A 12,022-nucleotide genomic window follows, 5' to 3' on the forward strand; every position below is an offset into this window, starting at 1 on the left:
AAAACAACCTCACTAGAAAAAACAAACCCTTTTTGCGTTATGATACAGTTGGAAAATCCATTTCATCCTTAACTACAGTACCGAATCCTCCACGCCTATGTGAGTCTCTTTCAGGTATTCTAGAAATACAGAATAAGTAACTGTTGTCATCAACAATGACATGAGTAGTTCTGCATATTCTTTTCCTATATCCTAACAGGAGTAGTTTGTGATTTCTGCATTACAAACAGGAAAAAACAGGTACTTGCATAATGAATCCTCTGAGGTTATAGGGCAGTGAACGTGACATGGGGCTTGAGGATTTGAACATAACCGTACTTTTGCCATTTGGCCTGAAGATTCTCATCTGGAAGAGTTACTGCTATATCTGCTCACCACGCACTTCACCTTTTAGCTATCTTGACCAAATAATCTTACAGGATTAAATCCATCAGCTAATTAGTAAATACAGCTATCACTACAACTTTTTCAAAACGATTTTGTGGGAGTATGTCCACACCCAAGGTTCAACTGAGGTGAAATGTCACCTTCAGCCATGTCTTTTTGAAGGATCTTCAAAGAAATTCCTTTCAGTCAAAACGGTCAGTAGGCAAGTAATTCTGTGACAGGTCTTCATACAAGTTAAGTTACTCAGCTTTCTTAAGTCACAAAAAGATCCTCAAATTCCAAGGCAGCACTCAAAAAAACCCAATAAATAGCACTAAGAGATGCACCTCTCTAGGCAACATGCTCTTCAGCTTATTCCCAGTCAGCCACAAAAGATAAAAACTTGTAATTCAAGACTGGCTCCCCAGATATTCTCAGAGCAATCAGTACTCATTCTCCTCTAACAGATGTTAATGCTCACCTTGCGAGGCTTCAGTTCTCTAAATAAACCAAACAGGTGATGCTCAGACTACCAACAGGATTCTCTCATCTCACCGAAATGTTTTAATGCAATAGGGTGGACTGAAAGGAGCTTTGATGTGAGCTAGTCTGGCAATGCAACAGAGTTGATTTTGAGCTCCACATATGAAAGTGGCGGTGGTCAACTGCCCAAGTAGACTAAGTGGTAGATTGCACACCTCCTCCTCTCAGCATTTTGGCAAGACTGTAGAATCATTCACGTATGAGTCTGCTCTAACTGTATATCCAGAAGCCATGGGGTAAAGCACAGAATAGATCAGTTCCCTGGATAATCCAGGAGTGAGCAGGGGTGAACTGATTACCATTTACAGAGAGCCAACAGCAGGAATCCACCACATTACACAGTAAAGTTTCTTCTAGAAGTGAATAAGCAATGTGACAAGAGGCATTTCAATTCCTTAAAAAAACCAATCCCAAAACAAAATAACATAGGTCACGTCTGAAGAACTATCTCCTTAAGCACTTAGAGACTACCTGTGCCCAACACCTTTCTATAACACTGACTCTAATCAAAAAGCCTTTATTTTTCCTCACAGAACACACAAGAATCCATTTCCCCTGTTCTATCCAGCCCTACGTAAGCTGCACATCGTCACAAGTATACACAATTTGCCAGAAAAATTAATCTTATCTTTGGCTTTCAGAAGATTCCCCAGCACTATATTTACACAGTCCTATGATTAAGTGCACCACTGGGAAGGATTTAAAACTTGTATGTGATTATTTTAAATCTGTGTGTGAAGAAGAGACTTTAAGGTACCTGTTCTATTTATTTCTTGTGCAAGGTTAACGGCCAAAAAAGGCCCAAACTAAACAAAAAAGCAGTTCAGGTAATACAGCTTAGGCAATTGCTTGGCTATGCACATTTTTAGATAGCTTATACGTGCTCAGTTCTGACTTAAAGCATATATGCAAGCATACATATATGTGTACATATATAAATATTTATAACAAGGAAAAAATTGCAATTGTTTTGTCCAAGTTCACAGGTGGAAGACAACTACAGGATCTTGTATTAGAGACAGATGTCAAGTTTTATGGCTGCACATGACCTACATAGCTATCATTGCGCCATGACAGGATCTGAAGAACATGAAGATTGAAGTTTCATGTCTCTATTTATTGATGTTCTCGATTGCTACTCACCAGCTGAGGGATCTAAACCACGGTAAATCATATGAGTGGTACACTCTGTAACCTATAGTAATGATTTCGTGGTAACACTTCACTTGGATGCTTAAGACCTAAAATTAAGATAAATAAAACACTATGTAAACATGCTGCAATTGTTTCTTAAAGGCAGTTAAATGCTACTACAACCTGCATTAAAGGGAGAAGTTATTCTGGATTCAAATTCCACACAAAAACCAGACAGCTTTAAAGCAAGTCCAAGGAAAACTAAAGCTCTGTTTAAACCCCCAAAAAACCTCAAAACCACTTGGCATGCTGAGAAAAAAGCACATTGGGCTGACTGCAAGAATACACTCATGAAACAAATAAAAGCTCCTGACTTTTCTTCATTAAAACAGTTTGCCAGCAGCAGGTCAAAAGTACTTCCTGGAAAGAAAGCTCTTCTGTCTCTTCTGGCTAATTTTGATCTTTAAATTTAGTTTAAGAAATACTGTCTAGATCCAATGGAAGAAATCAGCTGTGCAACACAGCTTGGACACCCAGGTCTTCCAATTTGCAGGTGTCTCATTAAGGGTAAGTCTACACTGCTAATTAGCATTGATGATTAGAAGCAAAGCTTGTCTAACCCAGGTCTGAATGTCACGCCCTCCATAGCCTTTGTTTTGTTTTGCTGATCTCACCACTTCAGTGCTTGCCCGTGCAAGCCTGGGAGTACGTCACATCAGTCTTGGGGCTCCCAAGGACTCTCTGCCAGTTTTGCCCAACGCGGTCAGCAGGCAGCTCGCCCTGCCCCGATATCAAGCATTGCCAACCACTGCTAAGGCCACTGCTAATCCTGCACAGAGGCAGGAGTAAGGCCCTGGCTGTGCTGACTGTGCATGTCGGCACACTGGGCTTTGAGGTATTCTCTGACTGCTTGCGTTCATAAATATGTTTCATCTTCCTCAACACACAGACACAGGTTAAGCAATATTACACCACCTCAGTGGTTTCATTTTGAAGTCACCCTACATCATGCTGTTTCTTCTGCTTGACCTATGTTATAAAACTTAAACGCTACATGCAAGAGTAACATTAAGGGATTGCACCTTAGAGTGGAAAAGGACACTGGGGTCCAAAGGCATCGAAGCTCGTGCCTGTTACCTTAGTAGCAGGCAATCATAAAATGATTCCCAACATTTTAGAGCAGTCTCAGCGCTCATCCTCCAAACTTCACTGGATTACCCTTCCTACAAGTTTCTGGGCATTTACAGTCTCAGTATTAAGATTTGGTTTTTATATGAAAATTCTTGTCTAAATGTAAGATATTTTATTCCAGTGAAATGAAATACTTTATTAACAAAACTGTTTCTTCCTTTCATTATAATTTTTTATATAGTCCCACGTCAACTTGATATACAGCTTATTACATTAGAAGATTGAGTTTTTGCCTTATGGCACAACAGAGGAAGAATTCTATTCGAATTCTATACTAACTTCAATTACTTTTTGGTTCATCTCTTGATAGCTTTGCCTGTGACTGCAATCTCCAAGTATGTCGTGAATATACTGAATCACACTGCAAGTTGCTTGGTTTATTTGTGTTGCAGTCATCATCATTGTCAAGTGTAACAGGCTATGAAAAAAAAAAAAATCTCTCCACGATGACCTGCACTTTAAAGTTGTTTTGTTTTGGTTTTTGTGTGGGTTTTTTTGTTTGTTTGGTTGGTTGGTTTTTTTACACACACAAAAATCCTCCACTAGTGAAACAATGAATTACTAGTTTGCTATGTCATTCACCTGAAAACAGTAAATATAAACCAGACTCATTCAGATGTAGAGAATGTAATGCAGACCATAATACTGATGAAACAACATTCCAGTCTGTTGAGACAATATAATCCAAAAGGAGGCCATGAAAAATGAAATTTTTAAAAAATTAAAATCACATTTTGACAGACAAACTTACAGTCAAAAATCAAAGCAGTTACCCAAAAGTACTAAATTCAGCCATAACCCTGCCTGTTATTTGCCATGACTAGGAAAGATAATTAAAACATTATTCAGTAAAAATACGAGCAATAAAAATGATGGAAAGAAGCAGTAAAGGCTGACTGAGTATGTAGGATATATAAACATTATTATTATGATAGCTGTTCACCTCATGACCTAAAAATGCACTTAATCTGTACCTCGGAAGAGATCTCGCTCCATTCTACAGATAAACCCAAGGCCACAAGGCAGCCCTGCAGTGAATTAACGGAGTAGGCCTGAGCAAAGTGACAGACAGCAGACAAGAGCTGCCCACTTGCCTCAGCCTCAAAAAGTAAATTCTTGTGTATTTTTGTTGCTGTTTGTGTGTGTTTGTTCTTGTTTAAAAAAAAATAAAGAAAAAATAAAAGAAAAAATAAAGCAGCAGCATAAACCACAAAGAATTTAGCAGTAGGTGGTATGATGAGAACTGGACAAGCAAATGGACGACAGTAGTTTCATAAACTTCAAGGTAACAATTTTTCAACTTACAGTTACTTTAATTCCTACTTTAAAAATATATTAATTACAGTATATAAGGAGTCCTTAATCCAGAAGGCCCAATTGTGAACCTGTCCAGTGTCCTTCAAAAGTATTTACATTCACACAAACGCGAGACAAATTGCTCTGAATTGTCTGTGCAGTTTGCTCCCAGCTGCCTTATGCATGATGAAGAGACGAAGTAAATCTTCCACACCAGAATTCTTTTAAAACAAACTTACCAGAAGCATCAGCATAAATGACCCCAGGTATATGATCAGAAAAAACCCAGAAATCATAGCTAGAGTGAGAATTCCACGAATCCACCAATTTTTCCATCTATTAAAAAGAAGAGAATAAAAAGCAACCAGTTATAAATGCAAATCAATGCCACTTCCTTTGCTAACTATAGATTAAAGTGTATTAGAAACAGTGAGAGTTCCAGAAATTTTCATGCTTAATAAAACTCATAACAAGAAACATAGAATCAACCAAATATCTAACTAAACAGGATACACAGTAAAAGAAATTAAAGTTACCACCTTCCTTCTCCCATGCTCCTCCCCTGCCAAACATCATTTGCAGCTAAATGGATCAACTCCATATTGAAGCTGCTATGAAAACTCATCAGGACCCTCAAAAAGCATTGCAGGATCAGCAAGGCCGATGGGGGCCCAGCCAGGTACAGGCTTGTGCATGCAAGAAAGGCTGCCAGGGAAAAAGCACACAATTCTTTGAGAACTAACAGCCACAAAATGGGTGATCACCGACTGTCCGTATTTGCCAGGCAGAGGGTGACCTATTGCAAGTGTCCTGTGCTCTTGCGAGCGCTAGAGCCAGGACAGGGAAAGAAGTGACAATGAGGGGTGATGGGCCAAACTAGTTGTACTCATTTGCCCTCGTATAGCTTTGCAGCTGCTTGTGGCTACCTAAGGAAAGTAGAATAGAAACTCCTGTTACCAGGAATATCTTCAAATGTCTTTCAAAAAATAAGAGTCTCTAAAACAAAATGAAACAACACAACAATAACCAAACAAGAAAACCCCAAACCAAACCAACCTAACAAAAAGGGGGGGTGGGGGGGGGGGGGGTGGGGTGGAACCCCAAACCAAAGCAAACAAGAAACCCTCACAACACCACAACTGGAAAGTCTTTTTTTTAATCCCCCTTTCTCTAATTTGTACAAAAATCAATATCGGAGCGGGGGGGGGTTGGGGGGGGGGGGGGGGGGGGAGAGCCCAATTCAATTAAAAAAAAAAAAAATTAAAAAAAACTCTCATCGCACCCACTTTCCCATAAAACTTTTTTTTGCTATCAGTTGTCTTTATTTTATTATTCATATTACTTTTCAGTAAGTTTTTTTCCTCTTTTGCCTGTGTCTTTCACTTCAAGAATTTTGCCTCTAGAAGTACACTGAATCAACTAACCATGAGTTACAGTTAAACACAAAAACACCCTAGTGTGGCTTAAAGAAATGATTTCTAATGTTTTGCTTATATGTCAGTCTTGTGTTTCATTGCTGTATCAGGAGATACACCTCATTCAGGGGACACTATTAGTTTTGCTTCATACTCCAGTTTTAATGTAAACATTAATTAAACTTCAATGTAACTTTAATTTTCAAGGATGTTATTCATTGGGAGGTTAATGGCAGCTAAAGCTGCTAATTGGATTTGCCTTAAGCATCAGAACAAAGGCACAACAGACTTTATTGCAACAGATGCTTTAAGTTCCTCTGTGACGGGTGCTGTAGAGTAGCAGCTTACTCCTATGGGCATATCTATTGTAAGCAAGGCTCCTTTAGCAAGAATTCAACTTCCCTTAAGAATAAGGTTAAAAAACAATGCAGTATCTTGAGGGTGTTGACAAGCACAGCCCTGGAAAAACAGCTTGGATCAGACAGACAACAAGCTCTAGCATCTCGGAAGGGCACCTGACAAGTTTATTGTATCCTAACTCTCCGCTGAAAAGTTAGAGATACTGTTTCCTCCAAAGGCCAAATACAAAGAGAAACAACATTTTTGGTAGTTACAGTGCAACTGTGCAACTCACTCGTGTTGCACATTATGACAACAGCTCTGGTAGGGCTGCCAGTGGGTCATTTTGAATCCAGCATTCATACGGCAGTAAGAATTTAGTTTTGCACTCAAAGCACATTTGTGCAAACACTCCAATAAAGAATTTCGAGCATGTGAAACAAGAAAGGCTTCGCCTGCACCTCTTAGTTGCAGGCTTGGAGGTATCACCATGCAAGTGCCCTTTGAAACAAGCCTGATTTGGAGACCTAAGTCTTCCACAACATTTAACATGGTAAGAGAACTCAGAAAGAGACAGTAATTAGTTACTCCTTGCAGTGTGATGGCAGGAGAGAACATCACATTCTGCTCACCAATTATGCAGTTTTGAAACATGCTTTTTGAAACCTGGGAACAATAAGTTTGTTTATAGCTACCAGACATCACAACAGAAACACACAACAGAAGAAAAGGACCAAGTCAAAAATCTGGAGTTTCACATTGTTATTGGAGATTCATTTTTTTTTTTTCAAGGACTTGGTAGTTTTTAATCACGGTCTGGATCAGAGGTCCTTTTCCTGTCTCTTGAAAGACCTAAGTTGTGACTAAAATATACACTGTATATTGCTCCGTTTGTTATGCTGAGCATAAGGTATATATGATACACACACTCATTTTACTAGGTAGTTTTTTTGGTATGTGATTTATCCCACACTTAAATGCTCTTTCATCGCACTAGTGAAAAATATGTAATGCAAATCCCCATCTCCAAAAGGATTGGACTGATCAAGTGTTGTAAAGGGACTGTATAAAAATAACATTATATCAGGAATTTATTTGTTAGCCTCCATGAACACGCAGGTCCCCATGATTATCTGTTTACCTGTACACATGCACACACCCTCGCACTTGCAAGCCCTAAAGCTCCTGTGAACAGAGCGTGGAAGCAGAAACAAAGGTTTGAACAGAGACAGCAGGAAAAAAAAATAAACATTACTATAAAAGGTAAGGAAAAAAAAACAAAACTGTGTTGTATTTAACTGTTTCACTATACCTGGCAGACAAGCCAGACAAAGCCCTTTTGAGGATTTCTGGAGTGCTGTCTGTTGGTGGAGGAACATCGGAAACATCTGAATCACTTCTAAGATCCAAATCCACAAGTCTTTCTTCCAAATCCACTTCCTAAGACCAAAATAATATATTAGAATATTAGTTATTATGAATATTAGTTATTATGTCAGCAAACAGTATTCGAAGTCACAAACATTACTTTAGGAACTGATAATATCTGCATTACCTTCCAAAAAATAACAGAACAATGCTGTACTAGTGAAACTGTAGCTTTTGTAGGAAGCAAATGTACCACAATAAAAGTTTATAAGATCAGTACTCACATGTTGTGATATTACCTGTTGTGCTCAAGAAACTTCACATTCTAGGCACTTTTTTGACCCACATACAGTAACTTTTAATGAAATTAGAAGGGTCTTCTGGTGGTTTACTGTCACATTAAGGAAAAAATAATAAATAGACTGCATGAAAACACAGTCTTTTGTACAGTGAAAAGTTCATTGGCACAGGCTCGTACATGTGTATACCAGGACTTGAACCTTCCAGCTTGAAAAGAACAATCCAAGAACAAACTTAGAATTGACCACATGTCCTATGGACATGGTATTATTCAGAATAATTTCCTGTATGACTCAACACTGCAGTTGTTCCTTCAGCATTCACTAACAACCACTCAGGAAGACACCATCCACACAGACTGTGTGTCTAACCCAAATGCAAAACAGGCAGTACACACTTTGGTGACAACACACAAATTGTCACCACCAACAGTCAGAGTAAACCATCAAGACTATTTTTCCTTCAGTTAAGGCTAACGCAAAAGGTGCTGATAAGTTACTTCACTCATTCTAATGTTACAAACCCCACACCTCTGGGATTCAGAAGGCTGTGAGGTGTCTCTAGCTCAGTGTCCTGCTCTTTGACCTTCCTCCCGACCTTCTTGACTTGCCTCACCTCCTTACAACCTCAGACGGCTCCCAGCCTGCGCTGACACCTCAAGTTCATTAGTGCTTAATGATTCTGGGGACTGTGAAGCAACTGTGCTCCAAAGCATTTTTCACCACCGCTATACTGCCATGTCCCAGTCTCCTCCTCTTTCCAATTTCCCCATCACAGATCTTGGTTGTTTCTCCTTGATCAACTTCCATGAATGAGACTGCTTTTCTTTCCTACTTTCCGTAATAATTATATTGTCTTCCCTTGTTCTGAGTATTTTTGGAAGATGGCAGAGGTGTATATTCCCTCTCACTCCCTCCACAAGACACCACGGAGATCAGCAGGCTTACAACGCTCAGCCATCGCTTGGTTGCTCTGTCTACAGCCCACCGCCTTTTCCTCTCGTCTGCTGGCCTCTTGCAGGAAGCCGCACTCGTGTGTAAGCCCCGCTGCCCCGCCTGACCCCTGTGAGCAGCACCGGCGGCGCACACAGCGCTCGGCAGACCCCGCCGCGGAGCTGACCAGGGTGCTGCAGCCGCCGCTCCCGCAGCCCGCCCGCTCACCTCACCCCGCCCCCCCCGGACACGGCTTTACGCCCAGGGAACGCACCGGCTTTTGCATTCTTATCTTTTTAGAGACCGGGACTGTGAGCTGGCACGATACACAAGCGCAAGGGAAACGGGGGACAACAGTAATTTTCGGTTTTAATACATTAGGCCTTTGTTTTTCTCAATCACTTTAGGTCCCACACACATGCCCAAGAGGAAATTCTTGAATAGATTTCACATCATTTACTTCTTTGAAACTCATGATTAATGCTTCTCCTATTCTTTGAAACCACACAGTTGAATAGTTATTAGACATTGTCTACAATTAACAGAAGTAAAAAAATCTAATACTCTAATAGCAGTCCAAACTTCGGAAAGTCTGTCAAACTCCTGAAAAAGCACATAAATAAACAAAAGTTACTGTGCTTGTAACCTTGTTATTCTTTCTTATAGTTTGCACCACACTGTAGGAAATGAACTCTAGATGTGACAGTGTGCCATGTCCCGTCCTGTGACCTGCACTGGAGCACAGCAAGCTATCTGCACAGCTCCAGAAGATGCCACTCCCTGTGCAGATGATGAGCAGTAATCCTGGCCATAAAACCACGACTTACTGTCTTTAATATTAATCCCTGTTTGCACATGGCAGAAATGTTCTCTCTTGTAAGCACTCAGACCTAGGAATACCCCCAAACATTTCTGGTGCCATTTTCAGGCTTTTGATATTACAGAAAAATTATTCCTTAATCAATTAGTGTTTAAACATTTAAAAAAAAAAAAAATCACACTTAATTTTATCCCTCTGACATTTAACACACAACTCTTGTGCACCTCATTAAAACAATGTTTTACATTTTCTGTTTGCAACATATGATTTCACAGGTGCATGGCATTTTTCTGAGCATCTGAACACCTTGAAGGCATCTGTGATTATCCAATGTGTTTTTCTGTAGTTTATGCTTGATACTGCTGCAACTGGGAGCCTGGTTGGTGCAACCTCAAAGTTGTATAGCACTTGGTGCATTTGGTCATTTTTTAGCTACACTAACCTGTTGGAGACCAACCACCAACTATAATATCACAGAACCACAGTATGTTTGGGATTGGAAGGGAGCTCTAAAGATCATCCAGTCCAATCCCCCTGCTGGAGCAGGAACACCCAGATGAGGTTACACAGGAATGTGTCCAGGTGGGTTTTGAATGTCTCCAGAGAAGAAGACTCCACAACCCCCCTGGGCAGCCTGTTCCAGTGTCCTGGCGCCCTTACTGTGAAGAACTTTCTTCTCATATTTAAGTGGAACCTCTTGTGTTCCAGTTTGTATCCATTGCCCCTTGTCCTATCGTTGTTTGTCACTGAGAAGAGCCTGGCTCCATCCTCATGACACTCACTCTTTACATATTTATAAACATTAATGAGGTCTCCTCTCAGTCTCCTCCAAGCTAAAGAGACCCAGCTCTCTCAGCCTTTCCTCATACGGGAGATGCTCCACTCCCTTAATCATCTTTGTTGCCCTGTGCTGGACTCTCTCCAGCAGTTCCCTGTGCTTCTTGAACTGAGGGGCCCAGAACTGGACACAATATTCCAGATGTGGTCTCACCAGGGCAGAGTAGAGGGGAAGGAGGACCTCTCTCGACCTACTAACCACCCCCCTTCTAATACACCCCAGGATGCCATTGGCCTTCTTGGCCACAAGGGCACAGTGCTGGCTCATGGTCATCCTGCTGTCCACCAGAACACTTCCTTCAACTTCCTTTTGTAACATACCTTAAAAATGACCTTTAGTACTTAATTTTCCAGTTAATTGCTATAATGGCCACAACCATTTCCTGGACAAGGCATTTAATTTGCAAAGTCAGAAGTCAAGGAGGAAGTTGTTCAGTAAAAGCTGGCAAATTGTCTTCTGCAGCATGAAGTGCTTAGAGAACCCCACCACTGGGGGACAAGACTTTCTTGTTAATAATTTTCTTAATTATTTTACATGATTGATTGTAAACATTCCAGGTTATAGCTACAAACAACAACAATCTTTATGGAAGGAAACACTAAGTTAACCATTACAAAAGCCCTCAAAAACCCAAACAAACAAAACCCAAGAGTGTTGCTACTTTGCTACTTCAGCTTGAACTTGTAGATGCAGTTTTGGAGTTCAGTATAAAACCAACCAGCCCTTCCTTCTCCTGCTCTTCAGGCTTGGGATTTGGCCAAGCTGAATACACAGTAACAACAAGGACCTGTGAGAGGTATTAACTGAAATGCCGTGGGTTTCATACCATGAGCAGATATTTACAAGGTTTTCAAAGATTAATTGAAAACAGAAACAGAAATTGAAAGCAGGAGTGACTAAGACACCTCTCAACTACAACTCCAAATGAAATGTTTGATCCAAGGTGTTTTCATTTTTTTCTGGAGTTCTCAAACTGCAGGTGCCAGAACCTCTTACACGCATGACACGTGCCCCTCCTGCCTCTTTGGTTCACATCCCAAGTGTCTGTAGCAGGTAGACGGTGCAATGTTGCTGCCTTGCTTCTCTTAATCTGAAGACACAAGTTCCTTCAAGGGAACCTGTCTGATCAGCTCATAGAATACAAGCTGAGATGGTGCAGAACTAACAAGTACAGGGAAGAAAGCAAACATGACAGTTATTCACACATTACAAACAGCTCAGTACACAATAAAAGTGCTTATCCAACACACTACAAGACTCAGGCTTTTTTTTTTCATTTCCAAAGTACCCTGAGACAAAGGTTTATTTAGTTGTAGGGTTTTGTTTTGTTTTAATTTTGATCTTGTAAAAGACTTCCATTCTTAAGCTAAATCTTCTATACAAGACTATGTACATTTGGACATACAAGGGGGAACTAAAACAGTCAGAAGCCTGAGTCTCCCTAACAAGAGTTCAAAACATGTAACATCTTGCCATAAAT

General features: G+C 40.3%; 1 protein-coding gene across 2 annotated transcripts in view; it reads right to left on the reverse strand.

Annotated features, from left to right (window-relative positions):
* The window catches only part of CDS1 (CDP-diacylglycerol synthase 1), a 107,487-nt gene that overhangs the window by 14,922 nt on the left and 80,543 nt on the right, over positions 1-12,022 (reverse strand). For both annotated transcript variants that reach the window (XM_082050264.1, XM_082050263.1), the window contains exons 2-4: positions 7,597-7,724; positions 4,770-4,866; positions 2,053-2,150 (exon numbers count right to left, since the gene is read on the reverse strand). In XM_082050264.1, the coding sequence (XP_081906390.1) occupies positions 2,053-2,150; positions 4,770-4,826 (155 nt within the window). In that variant the 5' untranslated portion in view covers positions 4,827-4,866; positions 7,597-7,724. The remainder of the gene's footprint in view (positions 1-2,052; positions 2,151-4,769; positions 4,867-7,596; positions 7,725-12,022) is intronic.

The sequence above is a fragment of the Streptopelia decaocto genome, assembly GCF_964273445.1.
Source record: "Streptopelia decaocto genome assembly, chromosome: 4".
In the NCBI taxonomy this organism is placed as follows: Eukaryota; Metazoa; Chordata; class Aves; order Columbiformes; family Columbidae; genus Streptopelia; species Streptopelia decaocto.